The 18,035-nt window shown below is 42.1% G+C and overlaps 1 protein-coding gene across 8 annotated transcripts in view; it reads right to left on the bottom strand.

The window, feature by feature from the left end:
* DOCK9 (dedicator of cytokinesis 9) overlaps nucleotides 1-18,035 on the bottom strand; it is a 277,662-nt gene that overhangs the window by 85,351 nt on the left and 174,276 nt on the right. For all 8 annotated transcript variants that reach the window (XR_002090054.2, XM_019486925.2, XM_019486921.2 and 5 more), the window contains exons 23-30: nucleotides 16,049-16,138; nucleotides 15,167-15,282; nucleotides 14,974-15,043; nucleotides 14,729-14,854; nucleotides 14,458-14,529; nucleotides 3,637-3,783; nucleotides 2,787-2,870; nucleotides 1,988-2,099 (exon numbers count right to left, since the gene is read on the bottom strand). Coding sequence is in view for 7 of the 8 variants with exons in the window: in XM_019486925.2 (XP_019342470.1) it covers nucleotides 1,988-2,099; nucleotides 2,787-2,870; nucleotides 3,637-3,783; nucleotides 14,458-14,529; nucleotides 14,729-14,854; nucleotides 14,974-15,043; nucleotides 15,167-15,282; nucleotides 16,049-16,138 (817 nt within the window). In the remaining variant the exon portion in view is untranslated. The remainder of the gene's footprint in view (nucleotides 1-1,987; nucleotides 2,100-2,786; nucleotides 2,871-3,636; nucleotides 3,784-14,457; nucleotides 14,530-14,728; nucleotides 14,855-14,973; nucleotides 15,044-15,166; nucleotides 15,283-16,048; nucleotides 16,139-18,035) is intronic.

The raw sequence follows: 18,035 nt of genomic DNA, 5'->3' as shown, positions 1-18,035 counted from the left end.
ATGTAAATAATTGCTAACCAGATCTGAAAATTATTATTATTAATTTTAAATCTGTTAAAAAAAACAAACAAAACAAATCCCCTCCCCCAAAACTTGCATTATTTACCTGTATTATGTTAGTTTTACTTTGGACAATTTTCCATGACTATGCAATATAAGATTTTTTAAGAAATAATTTTTAGATTACCTTTGCATATTAATTAAAAGAGTGCCACTATATATAAAGATTACACTGAAAAGTTTTTTTAAAAAAGTAACTCACACAATGTAATAGAAACAACATATTTTACTCTTAAAACATTTATATCTCTAGTAGTAATTAGAATGAAAAGCAAAACTAAACTATACCTTAATCAAATTTATATTCACATATATATAAATGCACATAAGAAACAAAACACCAAATAAAAACCAACAATTTTAATGTGCATTTTTCAACATAGGAAAAAAAATCTATTTTAAGATACTGTATGTAGTCCTTCCTTCCTTCTTGTGTCCTTGTTGTGACAAGGTATTTAGCAGCATTCACAGATTTGTTGGAATCGGACAGGGTACCACCATGAAAACTTCTGCTATGACCTTGAAGTTGTGACCTCTGGGCTGAGCATCTTAGTGCCTGCACCATCCTTAATCATAGTTCTAATCATCATGTTTTTTGCTACCTGGGGTTATAATTTTTTTTTTTTTAATGTAGCCAAAATATTAGAGGGACACCTTTATTAACGCACACCTTTCCTCTTTCTGGAATCCAGGCAAGAGCTAGGTTTTTAAAGCAACAGTATACAAACTGAAGAGCTTTATCAAAGACACTCATTTAAAGTTCACTCAATTCAACCAGTTTTACTAGGATACCCTTTTAAGTATATCACAAAAGATCAACACGTTAACATCCCTAGTTCTGCAACTGGATATGCATATCAGTGTTATGTTCATGCACAGTCCACTGACTTCAACAGGGATTCAATCATAGGTATTTAGAGAAAATATCAGGGTTTAAAACTAGAATGAAGTATATCACAGCACACGTATAACTAGAATTTATAACGACTGGATCTCTCAAGTATTTTAACAACTCTCAAAGCAGTGGAACATTGGCTGTCACTGTCCTCTTGATTTACCTGTGGCAGATCAGGGGGTTAAATATTATGCCCGTGTTGGGGTTGACTGTATTTTTATTACTAAATAAGGCAATGGATTTGTACAGGATAATTTGGATAGGGGTGGTCCTGCCTTCATGGGATTTGGACTAGATGATCTCCAGAGGTCCCTTCTAACTCTCCTTTTCTATGATTCTATGGTGTTGCAAGCAGCAAAGAATTTGCAAAGCAAGCATTTGAAGGTTATATATTCATGCACTTTCACTCTCTGAAAACAAGGCCTGCTGTTTTTTCAGTTATCACTGCACTTATTTTAAAGCTTCTTGGTGACAAAGTTTGACAAAAATTCAAGAGAATATACTAGCACCTCCATGCCCCAAATGGGATAGTTGCAGAGTACTTATTTTAACACAAAGTGAGAAATGGAATAAAAAAGGAAAATAAAGAGCAAGCATCACACCCTGCACCTACCTACAGGAGTGTCATAGGACTCCACAGTTTGTGAAAGAAAAGCTAAGTCATAAAAAGGAAACAAAGTAGAACAAACAAGAACAATAAGCTACTGTAAGTAATATATAGCTCAAGTACCATTATTCAGCAAAGCAGGAAACATTACAGGGGGAAAAAACCCCAAATAAATAAAAAAAAAAAATCAAAGCTGAATTTCACCAGAGATTTTTTTCATGGGTGCTGTATTATATTACCTAGACATTTTCAGTGTAAAATGTATCTATATAAAACTACTGCTTTGGAACTTAATAGGAAAAAAGATTATTATACAAGACTTCAATATGACATTTTCAAAAATGTAAAAATGCCTTAATTACACATTTAAATAGCTTGTTCTTATAAACAGACTAATTTTTAAAATATAAGAAGTGTGGATTTACCTTGGTATCTCTGAATCCTGCCTTTTCCAAAGGGCATAGGTAGATTCAACGGGATGTAGTGTTCATGATTACATACCACCCGAAGAAATTCAAATTTGAATTCAAAAAGGGTCTGAAAAATATTTTAAATGCAAATTATACATTTTAATAATTTACTAAATAACATAAAACACATTTCTTGACACTAACTGATGATTTCTCTTAAATCTATCACCCTAAGGATTGCATGTGTCATTCCATGCAGACCTAGGAGCTGTTCAGCACAGTACATGTTAGCAAAAGCTAGAACTAGTTCTTTATTCAGTCTTTGATTACAAATGTTTGTCAAGTCAGCATAGGGTGGCATGCATAGAATTAAGAGTTGCTTGGAAATCTGGAAGAAATCCTGTACACTTGCTATCAAGAACCAAAGCATATGAATCACAATGTGTAGGGACATCTCCAATACTATAGGACTCTAATAACTGTTGTCATTGTTCTTCCTGCAACTTTCATGACTGTCTAAAATATTCATTAATGCTGTTCCATCCATTTAATGGCTAGGGATGTTAATGAATGGTACAGTCCCCACAATACTACTTGGAAGGTTACTTTGCCACTCCTACTGGTCCAAGATGCAAAAGTAAGGAAAGAAGGCTAGAGACAAAAAGTGGCTTAGTCCTACCAAACAAATGGGAGATTTACCTTAACAATATGTCTGAATGTAAGTGGAAGGAATTCTGAGATCCCCACACAGAAATTTGCTACGTACATGTAAACAAGAAACCCCTATGAACAAAGGTCTTGAATGCTTCAGTACCTTTGGCTCTCCTGGAGCAAAGCAGCTGATGTAGTTATTAATTTGCTTAAATACAAAACCCCTATCCATGAAGGTGAAACATCTCTGAAAAACAAAATGATAAATTACTATAAGCAACAAATGCAAAACTTTATGTAAAGTCAGACACCAACTTTTACAAGTCTACCTTCCAAGCATATTTGCTGCTCATAATTTACTTTGAACATAATGCTAATGAATCAAGCAGTCTACATTACATAATGCAAATTTGCTTTATTTTACAAGAAAAAAAAATGACATTGACTATTTAAAAGAGAAAACTTAACTCAATTTTAGATAGCACAAAAAGTGAGCACATAACCATGGAACAGTACTTAAATCTTCTAAAAATAATTTTTCCACAGAAAAACATTTAGATATTATTATATGTAGGAATCAATTTTGACAGTACTGAATAATAAGTTCTGTGGAACAAACAGTGATAGTTAAGATATATTACTCAATACATAAAAAAACCCAGCATATACTTAAATCCTTGCAGCATTAGAAGAATAACTGGGTACCAAGTATGCAGAAATCTCAGACATATAATAAAATAAGGAAGTATGCATAGAAATAAAGCTTGATTTTTAAATACATATTCTATGCAACCTTTGCATATTAAAAATGTATTTTTTCAAATTGCATTGGGTACTTAAATTACTCTTCTGCACTTCTTAATATGCCCAGTCAGAAATGCACACAAAATGCTTTCCATATATGCTTTTCATTATATGCTTCTGAAGCATAAACTTCCTTAAAATCTATAAGAAATAAAATCTATGAAAATGAACTTATGAGCTTAGATCCTATAAGGTCTGTGTGTACCTACCTTTATAAAGACTGCAAGGCTATGGTTTGCATTTTTGGAAGCCTCTGGGTTGTCTCTGTACTTCTGAGTGATGTGTGGCATTAACATATTAACAACTGTTTCTACTGCATGGTGAAAGGAAGCGGGAAATCTCTGGTTTCGTAACAACTGGAAGCAGAATTCAAATTACATATTTAAAATTTCAGAGTTCAAAGCATATGATTTGCTGAAAACTAAGGTTGTCTTAATTCATCCCCCTTTTTCTCCCCTACATTCATCCCCCTTTTCTCTCCCCCCAACCCAGCCCGTCTCTCACCCACTGACTCCACAATTTACATCTTCACTGACTCCCTGTCTTGCATGCATACCAGCCCAGCCTCTGGCTTCTTTACTATTCATTCCATCCAGGAAGAGCACACACACCAACTGCAGAGGCTTCCTGAGCCTGACAAAGTTTTAAAACCCCGAAAGCTTGCAAAGAAATTTTTTTTCCAACTATTTAAGTTGGTCTAATAAAAGAGAACAGATTCATCCAAAGATCCTTGTCTGCCTATGTCCTTAGACCAACACAGCTACAACCTACACCCCTGTAAGGTTGTCTTAAAGCACTTTCAAAAAGGTAAAGAAAGGAAAACATTAACATTTCAAAATTTTTAACTTCTATTAAAAAAAACAAAGTTTAACAAATGCAGATGCTCTTCATAAATCTTTGAGTTCAGAAAAAGGCCAATATTTGGTTGAGAAAATTTCTGAATGAAAGATTTCAACCAGTTCTAATTATTATTATTTAGAATCCACGTTTGAATAAAATTTTCACATTAAGAGCACTTTTACATGTGCTATGTGGGTGGATGGCACTTGAGTGGCTTTGAGAGCCACTCTAATTAAAGTGCCGCCATGTCTCCTGTATCAGCATCCCCACACTTAGCAGAGGTGGTGGGGGTGCTTGAACTAAAACTCATTTGATGAACTTTAGTTCAAGCACCCCTGCCATCATTTTTAAGCATGGGAATGCTAATACACAAGCCACAGGGGGCTGCTAGACTGCAGCAATTGCCATGCTCCAGCAGACTCATTAATTGCTCCAGCCTCCTCCTTGATTGAGTCTGCTATGACATGCTGGAATTCCAGTGCATCAAAGCAGCCTCCACACTTGTGTGTAGGCACCTGAAGATAGCAACTATGTGCAGACCTTGATGACATTTTGGGGTGAGGGGCTGCTTTAATGAAGCTTAACTCTGAGAAAAGGCTGCTTCCAATGTGGCCTGTGTCACTGCCACAGGCAGAGCCAAAGTCAATGCCAGAGTCGCACAGGCTGGGTGAAGCCCCCACCACTGACATACCATAGAAGCCCTACTATTCTGTGGGTCAAATAAAATGGCTTCATGGGCCAGGTCTGCCAACACCTCTATGTACATTTAAGACTGAAACTTGAAAGTACTAGCTTGCTTAGTAGAAACCTAGTGACATACTGTATTTACTCAAATAGACGATGATCCCTGATTATAAACCAACCTCCCAATAATTAGATTTTATACAAGGAAAGTGTATAAATTTATTATAATTTTCCAAGTAGAGAATCTAATTATTGGACGCTTGCCTTGAATTTAGACATAGAGAAGTAGGGCTGGAAGGCAACCCCAGAGGTTATCTAGTCCAACCCAACTGTCTGAGGCAGGATCATCCCTATCCAAACCATCCCATACAAGCCACAATCTAAAAACTCTATGTAAGACTACCCACAAACCTGACACAACATAGACCTGATACCCTAACCTGCCCCAGGTAAAGCAGGGAAAAATTCCTTCCTGACCTCAAATATGGCAATCGGTCTGACCCTGAGCAGAGGGGCAAAACCCTTTAGCCAGGAACCTCTGGCTTCGGTCCTAACAGGAACATTGACACTCCCCAGTCAAAGACCCCAGCCTTAGCTGTAGCCAACACCCAATGCCTCTGAGGAAGGCTTAAAAACACCCTGATACATGGAGTAGAAAGGGTGGGGGGCAACTGGCAAAGGCCAGAAGCATGGGAAATACCCATAGTAGAACATAGGCATAGTGGCTGTTCAGCCTCTTCTTGAGCACCTCTGGTGATGAAGGGTACATAACTTCCCTAGGCAGTCTATTCCATTGCCTCACTATTCTAACAATGAAGAAGCTTTCTGGATATCCAATCTAAACTTGCTCTGTTGCAACTTCAAGCCATTGGTCTGTGTTCCCCACTCAGCAGCAAAAGAGAAAAAGGTGTTTTTCCTCTTCTCTATGGCAGCCCTTCAAGTATTTGAAGACTGCTAGCATGTCCTCTCTTAAGTGCTTTTTCTACAAGCTGAACATACCTGCTCTTTTAGCCTGTCCTCATATGACTTGCCTTTCAAGCCCTTGATCATCTTTGTTGCCCACCTCTGGACCCTCTCTAACTTCTCCATGACCTTTTTAAAATGTGGAACCAAGAACTGCACACAGTACTCCAGATAAGGTCTAACCAGTGCTGAGTAGAGAGGCACTATCACCTCCTGTGTCTTGCACCTAATGTTTCTGTTGATGCAGCCCAAAACTACATTGGCCTTTTATGTGGTTGCATCACACTGCAAATTAAATTTTGAATCTGTGATCTACTTTTGTTATCTCCTTCCTCAACTTGGCCCCCTTCTACTGTGATGTCAGGGCCTTGGGAACAGAGTTGGAGTTGCAGAAGTCAGAGAAAGGAGGAACTGGGGGAAGTCTAAAATCTCTTGCTTAGGGCAAGGATGGTAATCTGTTGCCGGAATCTTGGCTCTTATGCTCTTTCCTTTCCTCCAACCCTGAGGCTGCAAATAGTTGTCACACTTTTATGCCACAAAGTGAAAGCAAACAGACATTCATGCCCTTCATCAAACCACAAATGCCCAAACTGGTAGCTGGCAACAAAAGGTAGTATAAATTTGTACTGCCGTTTTGTAGTGAACGTCTGTTTGTTTTAAAGCGAGCGAACACGGGCAGCCAAGAGCTGTCTGCCCAGAGCAGTGCTCTTGGGGCTTCAGAAGCCCAATCCTGTCCACCCCATGTATTCCCCTGCAGGAAATTCCCGGGATGCACAGGATCAGGGCCCTGAAGCCCTGGGAGTGCCTGTTCAAGTTTCTGTGTTTGCAGAGGTGAGTCCTGAATTGGAATCTCTAGGTGCACCTCTGTAAGTGGGGAACCCTGTTTGCAGAGATACGCCCCAAGTATTGTCCCACAGGCAACCTCAGAAATGGCAGAGGCCAGACCCTATAAGACAACAGGTGATGTACATTTTGCCTGATGAAGCAGATGAGCTGCACAGGGACACGCTGCGGCACAGCTAATACACTTCTTTCAGTGACATCCATTTATAGCCTGAGGCTATAAAAAGCAGGTACAAAGAGACGAGAGCGCTCAGAAGGAGATGTTTTACGTTCACTAGTGCTTCAATGGGATAAAATTGAGCTTTCTTAGGAGTTCTCAGTGATGGAAGGTAAGGACAATGAACTTTTCCAGGACAAATAACTTCAGCCATGTCTCCATGCTTTTGAAAACCTTAGAGAACAGTACTGTTACATGTTATTTGCTCTTGCTAATAAGATATTAAAAGTACAGAACTACAAAATGAACGGTTCCTATAATTCAGGAAACCTGGAGTCTGTCATGATGGGGCAGTTCCTGTAGAGCAGGGGAGGGCAAAATATGGCCTGCGGGCCGCATCTAGCCCACCAGGCACTTTCATTTGGCCTGCAGCATGCACCAACAAATTGTACCTTGCCCAGCCCTTCTGCCCACAAAGGTGGGAGTGAGGTGCCCACAGATATACCCCTCCCTGCCCAACATACCCTGTTGTGCCTCACTCCCACCCTTGTGGGCAGAAGGGTCCAGTCTGGCCAGCATACAGCTTCTGGATGGGACTGCTGCTGCCACTGCTGCAGCCACCGGGGGACCTGCTTCGCTTCCCCAGCATCCCGCTCATTCTAGGCAGCAGGTAGGAAAGCAGCGAGGGTGGGGGTCAGGGGCAGGAGCTATAGCTGGACAGGGGTAGGGAGAATGGGGCTGGGGCTGGCTGCAGCATGGAGCCTGCACCCAGGAGGGCAGCAGCAGCATGGAGCTCAGCTGGGCAGGGTGGGTGAGGGAGTGTGGGGACCCCTCTATACTCCCCCCATGGTGCACAGCCCCGCTGGTGGCAGCGGCAGGTGGGGGCGCTCATACCTAGGACAGGTGTTGGCGCCCAGGGGCCCGCAGCTCCGGCTAGTGCTGCACATCGCAGTGAGGAGCACAGCCCTCGCCAGGCTGCCTCTATGACTGGCACGCCACATGCTGGAGCCAGTTACTTTCGCTATCCCCTGTTGAGCAGGTCCTGGGACTCCATGGGGAAGTAGGGGCCAGGGCTCCTTTTGGTGGAGTCCCAGGATCTGCATAGCAGGGAGTGGTGAAGGCAGCCGGGTCCAGTACATGGAGCTTCTCTTCAGTGGTGCGTGAGTGTCGGGGGCTTCCCGTGTACAGCACAGAACCCCCTTGATAGAGGTGGCCTAGTGGGGGCTGCACTCCTCACCGCAACACGTAATGCTAGCCAGTCGCATACCACCAGGTGCCAGCATCTGCATTAGGCTCGAGCATCCCTGCCTGCTGCTGCCACTGCCACCTGTGGGGCTGCATGCCATGGGGGGGGTCCTCACAGTCCCCCACCCTCCCTCACACCCCTCAAATGTCACACACCCACACCCTGCCCCCACAAAACTCCCACATATACAGCCCCCAACATACCCTTTTACCCCCCCATACAGACACCCCCCCCAAAACCTCCCCCTGCACACCCCCCATCCCTCCCCACACACACTCCACACAATATACAAGACTAAGACTTTATTTCTGAGTTATTATACAATCACTTCCATATACACTATGCAAACACAAATCACGACAAAAATATTTTTTGTAATAAAATTAAAATATGTTATAGTAGGTGTTTGACTTTTAGTGTACGATTTGGTTTTTTCTGGTTCTAAGAAGGCAACACCCCCACCCCGAAATAAGTATTTCTGGGGGAAAAGGGGAGGGACTTCCAGTGGCAAAGGTCAGGGGTTAGGACATGGGACTTCCAGTCCCAAGATGGCAACCAGGGGGCAGGGCAACTGGCAGGGTTACCCATGTGGCCCTTGAAAAATCACCAAACCTTGTTATGTGGCCCTCCAGCCGAAATAACTGCCCACCCCTGCCATAGAGGAAGGAGATAGATATATTATATATATACACACACACACACACACACACACACACAGGTTTAACAACTTCAGTGCTACCAAAAGGATGCTGATTCAAGATGCTACATGCAAATGTTGCATGTATGTGATTCTGTAGTGATATAAATGTAGCAAAACCACTCTAACTTTAACTCTGAATGAAGCAGGGTTAAACTATACCACCCCTATTACAGCTTTCTGGGGGTTGAAAGCAGCAAATAAGCCACTGTGGATTTTGTTATTGAAAAAGAAATCCATCTTATTCCAATGGAGAGCATGTGCACCCAAAACTGGAATATTTTTGGACAATCACCTGAACTGGGAATTAATCACAAGATTACAGTTACTAACTTTTTCCTAAAAGTATAATCATGTTGCATTGGATTTCTTCTTATGATACATTTGGTTATGTTTCTTAAAATCAGGCTCGCTGTCAAAATGAACAAGATGCATTAGTCATGATGCACTAACATACCATGTTGTTTAGTGTGAATTCTTTAACCAAGCAATTTCACACAACCTGTCACACATAACTAGTGATGATGTTTGGGAGGATATACAGATTCAGTGACAAGACACTCAGGCCCACAGTGGATGAAAAGTATCAGAAGGTAAAAGATAAAATAAGGGTTTAAGTGGTTTTTATAGACCCATGTTTAAAACAAAAAAACCTTAAGTGTTTATATTCTAGAGTACCTATTTTGTGAAAAGTCTGCTCTCAATTTAAAATATAATCACTATTGTGAGGGAAAGTTATAATTAAATTAAGGAAATGGGTTTGTGTGATTGCATGTTAGTGGTTACTTAAAAAAACTTTAAAGCCAGCATACTATTTTTAGCTTGTGAGCAAGTGTAATGCTGTAGGTTGCTAAAACCAAGGAAAACCCTATGAACTTTGCTTTAAAGTAAGACAGCCAGCACGTATGATGTGCGTTTTGCCCAGTGAAATAAATCAGCTGTGCTGGGACACAACCCAGCATAGCTGATCTGCTTCATTTGGCACCATCTATTTATTGGATAAGCTCACTATAATTTGGTTTAGTTTACCTTATATTTTTGGAGTGACTTGCCTTTTTAATTCATTCCAGAACTCTGTAGGAGAAACTTAACAGTTTTAAGTAAGAATCAAAACAGCTTGTGAGCAAATTAAAAAAAGTGCCTGCTATTATGACAAACACAATATAAAATGGTGCAACCTAAAAGACACTATATTTTCATAGAAATAACAAACACTGTACCTTGTGGAAGGATGTGGTGCTCAACCTTTTTTCTGGAAGCCCAGATGGGCACTGCCTGCCGCCCCAATCCTTTCACAAGACAGATCCAGTGGGATCCCATCTGACCACACCAGGGGGGGGAAGGAAGGTGGGTGCAGCCTGGCCCAATCCAGCCACACTGTGGAAGGAGGCCTAACCTGGCTGGGGAGGGGGCGGGGGGAGTGGCAGGGGAAGGGGCTGTCACCTGGCCCTGATCCAGCCCTGAGGGGGCATGGCCTGACTCCAACCTGGCTGGGCAGAAAGAAGGGGCATGGCCCAGCCTTAAACCAGCTGTGCAGGGGGAAGAGGTGGGGCCTAGCCCCACTGGAAGAAGGAGGGTGGCCCAGCCCCAACCTGGCCAGGTAGAAGGAAGGAAGTTCCATCCAGCCCTATGGAGGGGAAAAGGGCAAAGCCCAGCTCCACTAGGGGGGGAGGTGGAAGAGGGTGGGGCCCAGGCCTGCTGGAGGAAGTAGGCATGGCTCAGCCTGGCTCCAACCTGGCTGTGTGAATGAAGTGGGTATGGCCTGGTTCTGATCTGGCTGTGTTGGGAGGAGGGTAATAGCCCAGCTCTGCCCCGCTCCGCAGGGCTTGGGATTTTGGTAGATTGTCTCTTTGCTTTTCTAAATTGTCTCTACTTTACAGTGATGCCCACAACTGGATATAGCTGAAGCCTTGCTAGTTTAGGACAGAGTGAAGTAATTACCTCGAGTATTTTATGTACACCCCTGCTTGTACTACATCTCTGCATGAATTTTGCCTTTTTTCCTCAACCTAGTTGTTAATTTATTCAGTTTGGAGTCCATAATCACCTCCAGATTCTTTTCTCCAGTGCAGCAACTTAACCAGTTATTCCGCAATCTCGATTTAAGCATATGATTTCCCCTTCCTACATGTAGTTCTCTGCATGTGCATTTACTGAATATCTTTAATCATAGATCTCTCTCTGTCAAGATTGCACCTGTTACAAGTGCTGGGACCCAGGGCCAGCTGTGATGTAGAGCAAAAGCCACAGGGCTGTTAGTGAGCTTCAACTCTAGGGTACCCTCCCCTTCTTTCTTCAACTGCCATGACTTTGTTGGAATTATTGGAATGTGAAAAGGGAGTCTGCCCCAAGGTCTTAGAACAAACCCTAGTTTTTCCAGCTGCTAGCAGCTCCCGCTCAGATCCCACTGGTCCTGGTCCTGCACTTGCACAAGGTTGGCCCTCCTGACCCATCCATTTCTCCAGGGCACCTGTTATCTTGTGCAGTATTTGTGGCCTCCGAGACCTCCCTTGTAACCATGCCCGTGCCTTGCAAATGTTGCTGTACAATCTGTCATCACTCTCCCTTGTTGGGACTTTGGCCTTCATGGCCTGTGCACCCCTTTCTTCTCACTGGCCCTCTAGCCCAGGCCCACTATACTGGCCCAGTCTCTGCCCTGCTCAGGCCCTAGGCCCTCCTGGGCTCATCTCCACTCTGTTCACTCACTGCTAGGACCACCTCCACACCAATAGTCACCACTTAGTCCACTTGTTTAAACTATCACAAAGGAAAAAACCCTCTGGCTATAACACAAACTCTATGCTAGGTCTAAACCTAAATATCAGCGCCCTGGCTGTACCACAAAACTCCTTCCTACTCTGAGTCATATTTCCCCTGCAAGTCAGCAGCATCTTATTTGCATTTTCTTAAGATACCCCTGATGTCAGCCAGGAACTCTTCTGCAGTCCTCCTGCTCAGGAGCATTTTCTACTGCAGCCTGCTGGGCCAGACTGCCCACCCTGGCTCAGGCCCTGGGGTTTATAGTCTCACTAAGCCCTGCCTTCTTCTGGTCAGGTGACTTCCCTAGCCATTCACAGGAATTCTCATTTTGGGCTTGATAAGCAGCCTATCTTTCCTCCTGCACCTAACCTTTGCTCAGCTGCCTGGGCTTCATCTGCTGCAATTTCCCTGTTACATTGTTTCATTCTGATCATATTCTCCAAAGCAGTGGCTCTCAACCTTTTTTGTACCAGGACCTATTTGTAAACATTGATGGCCAGTCTGTCTCAATAAATAGTTTAAGTAGAAAAAAGCCCCCCAGCCCTATTTGTGGCTATCACTCATGACCATCTGCCCCTCATCACCAGGCCCTGCCCCCCCCAGTATATGGGGAGGGTGCAGGGAGGGGAATGGGGGACCCCAAGCAGCCCCTGGAAGGCTGGAACTCTGCTAGCCTGCAAGGGAAACAGTTTTCTAGATTTTTCTCCTTTAAAGGAAAATATATTTTTAAAGTTTGTTGATCCATTTGTCTGTGACCCTTTCATATATTCTTGCAACCTTACTTTTGGGTGGCGACCCATGGGTTCAGAAACATGTTTCAAAGCACTTGCATCTCTTCTTAGCTTCATGCAACCTGCAAATTATATAATCCTAGCCTCTACTCTAGCATTCAACTTTGTTAACAAAATATTGAATAGACCCAGGACAGACTCCTGCAGGACCTAACCCGAAATACCCTATTATTTTAAGTGAGAGTCACCGTTAACTTCCCTCAGTACAGTTTTGCAACTAGCTGTCCACTCATATTATGTTGTTTTCATCTAGATCATGGGTCATCAACCTTTTAGGAACAGTAGGTCACTTTAAGAAAGCTAGGTCTGAAGGTGGGTAGTTGTTTCTGACCTGGCAACCATCACTCCTCCTTTCTCTGCTGCTGCTATCATCCCCACTGCCAACCTGGCTTCACAGGCCAGATCCAGGCTGTGGGCCATGAATTGCCAACCCCTGATCTGAATCTTATTTCTCAAGTCTGCTTATGAAAACATACAATAGGACACTGCCAAAAGCTTTACTGAAGATTGCCAAAAACTTAATTAGAATGGTTTGAGATAATTTGTTCTTGATGAATCCATGTTGCTAGTTTATCATTACTTCCTTATTTTCAGAGTGCCTATACATTTTTTGTCAATATTTTTTTCTGACATGAGCATTAGGCCAACAGAACATTTTATCCCCCTCTCCCCATTTTTTCCTCCCCTGACAGAATTGTTTACACTGGTATACATCAACCCAAAGTTTTCACAAAGTAAAGAAAGACAGCACTTTCTACAGGTCTTGCTGGCAGCCAGATGTCTGATACCAAAACACTAGTATTTGTCTATGGCTTCCAAAATAGATAACTGGTACAGTGAGTTAAAATGACACAATATTTTTTATACCAAAGAGACGGTAAGGAGGCAAAGAAACCCCCCAAAAACCCAATCCTGATCACAGTTCTTTCCTTTGAGTGATTTAATAGCATAACTAGGTTGCTGTTCACATGTTTCGATGCAGTATCTGCCAATAAACAATGTGAATCCTGACTGTTGCCTCTGGGCTCTACCGCATTATAAATATGCAATAATAACTTTAATAAGAAATGGCAGAACGTAAAGGTTAGCTTAAGGGAGTAGACACTGATTAAGAATGATATATGTACTAAATGATCAATCTGACTCTGTATAGTAGTTTTCTCTCTGAGATGCTATATCAAAGGGTGTTCTCTACATCTTACATTTTTTCTTCCTGTTACTTGGCTTTTTTTTCTTCAATTCTAATGTTATAAAAGCCTAAGTCTGTACGTCTGTCTGTAATGCTTTATTCGAAAAAGCATTCTGACAGAAGGCAGCCCACCACCATGATGGTGGGGACACAGGGGCCTTGCCCCCCCACCCTGCTCCCTGGAGGCGGTAGCAACAAAGTGGACAGAAAGCAGGGGAGGGGGGGCCCCGCAGGCCCAACGTGGCTGGGAGCGAGCCCAGATGAAGTGCGGCGGGGGGGTGGGATGAGTAATTGGCTAGTTTCCTTATAACAAACCGGTAACCAAATGTAAACCATCATCTCATATGCACTTATTTTCCAGTTGTTAGCTTTCTTATACTCAGTAAAGCATGCAATAATAATAATAATGATAATAATAATAATGGTGAAAGGAAAAAATTATGGTATAAAAATCTTTCAGTAGTCTAACACAGGACTGTCTAATTTTTGAGTGCCTGAGGGCCAGATACCGCTCCCCACCCCCAGGCCACATGCCATGCTATGTGCCATGCACATCCCCCACTGGGATCCATGCCACACAGCCTGCAACCTGTTGCACTGCTCAGCAGGCACCCCGCTGCTGTGCCATGCTGCACTAGCACCTCCACCTGGGCCCAGCAGGCCCAGGGGAAGGCAGAAAGTGGAAGCTGAAGGAAGGAAGGGGAGCTCAGAAACCTTGACAGCAGCAGCAACCAAAACAATGGGGGAGCAGTGCCCAAACCATGAGCCTGGAAGCCAGTAGTTAGTGCCTCATAGGCTATTCATCCTGCTATTTGGACAGCCCTGGTCTAACACACCTTAATGAAAAAAAGTCAACATACCTTAACTTTAGAGTTTTCTATCAAATGCTGAGCCATTGATTTTATCAGAACTTCGAAGAAAAACCATGAATACTGCAAAGTAAATAAATTATGACTTCATATAAACTGTCAAGATGGTCTAAAATTTCCAAAACTAAATTAATCATTTTATAGTAAAAAACTTGAACGTAATTAAGTTTACATGTCTATTAGTAAAACAGATGACAACGTTTAATATAATTAATTCTGAGGATTGTGCATAAAGGACAAAATTAGAGTTTTCAACACATACCTTAAGGAGCTTGTTGCTTGTAAGAAAGTCAGCAGATGGTTTTAGAATTGTTGTCATGGATTTGGTCAGCTCTTCATGTACCGTCTTGTATTCAGAAGCAAAGTAAGGCTCAGCTTTATACGCATACTTGGAGGAAGAAGGAAAACGTATAGTACATTCAAACAGATGCAACTGAGAATATTTTTAATGAAAGTATTTAAAAAGAAAAAAAAACAGAAGAGACAAAGGGTTTTATTTTATTTTACCTTGACATATGACCTCAGGTAGCTATCCAACCCTTCTTCATGGCACTGGGCAACAATATGGATCATAACCCTAAACAGAAGTTATTCTTCAATTACACATTTGTACACTTCAGCAAATAAATACTACATAAAGAGATATCAATTGGGCACAAATCATCTGTTATTTAAACTGACTGGGCCATTTAAAATTTACCTGGTCACATTGACTGCAACTTCCTCTTGACTAGTTCTGGTGAGAACTCGAAACAGTTGGTTTAGAATGGTAGGGAGGAAAGCTATCATCACATGACCCTCCATAGCATGAAGACTCTAAGAGAAGGAAAGATATATATAATATAGCTTCACTGAAGTGAAGGCATTTACATTTCTGACATTCTCTACAATGTACTTCAATAGCCATGTTTTGAGAGAGCCATGTTGTATTATACAAAGTTGATGAGCTAAAGGAAAGACCACTGTGGTCATGCAATAATAATTTTTAAATATTAAAAAAAAATACTTTAACTTTGAGAGGATCAAAATTATACCATTTTGTCAAGAAATTTAGGCCTAGAATTTAGATTTTATTGCAATTTTAGATTTCTTTTGAAATACTCTCACGTTCTCATTTGTGGTTAGGTTGGGGTGTTCATATAGACAGGATGGTCCAGGAAATATACATAATACCAGAACATTTATTATATTTTTACTGGACAAACTGAATTGCTGGGAATGAAGTTTACATTTCAAGTAGTTAGCAATTTGGTGCAGACTGACATGACTACCATCAATTTGTCCCCACAATGTCCCAGTTTTATTAACTGCTTATTAATTTTAAACCACCGATATGCTGAGATCACTGCCTAGCATGATCAACAGTCTCTCAATGTTACCTTGTGCTCTCCAGTCTGTACCCATCTATTGTTTCATGTCTTATATTTAGATTGCACTCCAGGGAAGAGATCACATTTTCGAATTATGTTTGCATGCTGCCTACTTCAATGAGGGCCCTATTCATGACTGGGGCTCATAAGTAGTATGGCAATATGGTAATATAAACGAATAATTAAATCTATTACTCACAACCATTTTGTACCTTAAGATACTTTACAAGATCAGTTCCTAGTCCCTGAGCTCCAGACTCTGTTTTCTGACAGTACTGAAAAAAATTGTGTAAGTGCTGGTCCTAACAAAAACAAAAAGAGAACCAGAAAGTTAAAACAATAACTAATATTTATACTAATAACCAAAATGAAACATACCACCACCTCAATTTTAAAAAATATTGCCTTATGTTTAGGCTTCCCAGCTGCATTTCAAAGTGCAAGAGAGGTACATGTTTAACGCTCAAAGGGGAGGAGAGAATGGAGGGGTGTGGGGAAATCAAGAAATCAATGCATACTTAGAAAGTAAAGCAATTTACTTTTCTGAGAAAGATATTTCATCTCCTTCATTAACATGAAATAAATCCAATATTTCTGACTAATCATTACATAAAATTGCATTTATATTCCCTTAGAAGTAAAAATGAAGAAAATATACTACTTATAACTACAGTTCTCTGAATTAAGGCACGGCAGCACCTGAGATCCTCCTTCACTTGTTACATGCATCATGAAATTACCAAGTTAATTGCATAATTCATTTAGATTGGCTACACATGCAAATTATCATACCATTAAAAAGTTAGAACCAGCTATAAAAGTTACTGCAGGAAAATGTGTAATAACTTTATAGCTGGTTGCTATCCAGCATTATTTTGCACATATTGTAGGGTCTGCCCCAACCACATAGGTGCATCATGTGCAGCCAAGGCTAGGAGTCCTGGAGTAGAGAGGACACAGTCCCGGCAGTGTCCCATGGGTGCTGGGAGGGAGGATCCTGCAGTTGATGGGACTCTTCCTCCTAAAGAGGAGGTGCAGGACTATTGGTCCTGGCAGATGTGGGGCACTGCCATAGGTGCAAGTCCCATCACCTGTGGGACTCACAGCCGCAGGAGTTTTGTTACTAACACATGCTGCAAGGGGAGGCCAGGATGGCAATCCCAGGCTCCCCCTTTACTAGCAATAAGGCATGATACCATTTGATGCTGGTTCCCACAATCACACCTCCTGCCATGCACATGTGGCATGGCAGGAGATGAGACTGTGTGGATTGTGCATCAGATCCTATCACACCTTTACCTGAATGTCTAGAGGGGCCCTTAGCGACTAAATGGTTCGGCTTTGTTTCTAAACCAGTGATTTTCAAACATTTTAGACTCAAAAACCCCTCCAAAACTTAAGAATTTAGTGGCACCCCTTTTAAAAAAGCTAATATATTATGAATAATCATTATGCTTCTATTATTAATATGATATTAACTGATTAAATAATTATATTATATTCACCTCTTCAGGTTGTTGTAGTGGAGTGCTCCCCTAGCTCTGCCTGGTTCAACAGACATTTGCTCCAGTGCAGCAGTGGACACTATACACATGGCACCAAGTCACTGATAGGGGAGTCAGGGATCACTGGGCCAAGTTCTTTCCCTTGTTTCCCCTCTGAACTCCAGCCATGGGGCCATAATGGACAATCTGACATAATGGACCCCACCAGCAGGGACCAAGTGCCAGGCTGCACCTACATATGCAGGTGGGGAGTGCCAAGGGGATGAGCAAAGGGACATACATAGGCAGGTCAAGGATGTGTCATGGCATAGTCAGTGCCCCCACCATGGTGTAGTTTTAACCCAAGGCAGTGGTAACCTCAAGACAGAGCCTCTGCCACCAGGTAGAACTGCACCATCCACCTTGATTTTCAGAAGGCACACTGGAACCAAACTGGGAAGAGGTGCTGCAAAAGCAGTGTGCTTGCCTGTCTAATGGAATGTGACACAGTGCATGGTGCAGTTTCACCCCACAGCAGTAGTACTGGCAGCACTGGGCACTGTGGTACCTCTGGCAGGGTCTCACAGCCAGTTGAGAATCACAGTTCTAAACTGAGGTATGTATTCAGTAATAATAAGAGATAGGAGATTCAGTCTCTAGAGACTAAGGTGCCACCCTGCCCCGTCTTCTCCCTGACTAACCAGTTAGTCTCTAC

Source organism: Alligator mississippiensis, chromosome 1, assembly GCF_030867095.1.
Source record: "Alligator mississippiensis isolate rAllMis1 chromosome 1, rAllMis1, whole genome shotgun sequence".
In the NCBI taxonomy this organism is placed as follows: Eukaryota; Metazoa; Chordata; order Crocodylia; family Alligatoridae; genus Alligator; species Alligator mississippiensis.
This window is presented reverse-complemented; position numbering and strand designations above follow the sequence as displayed.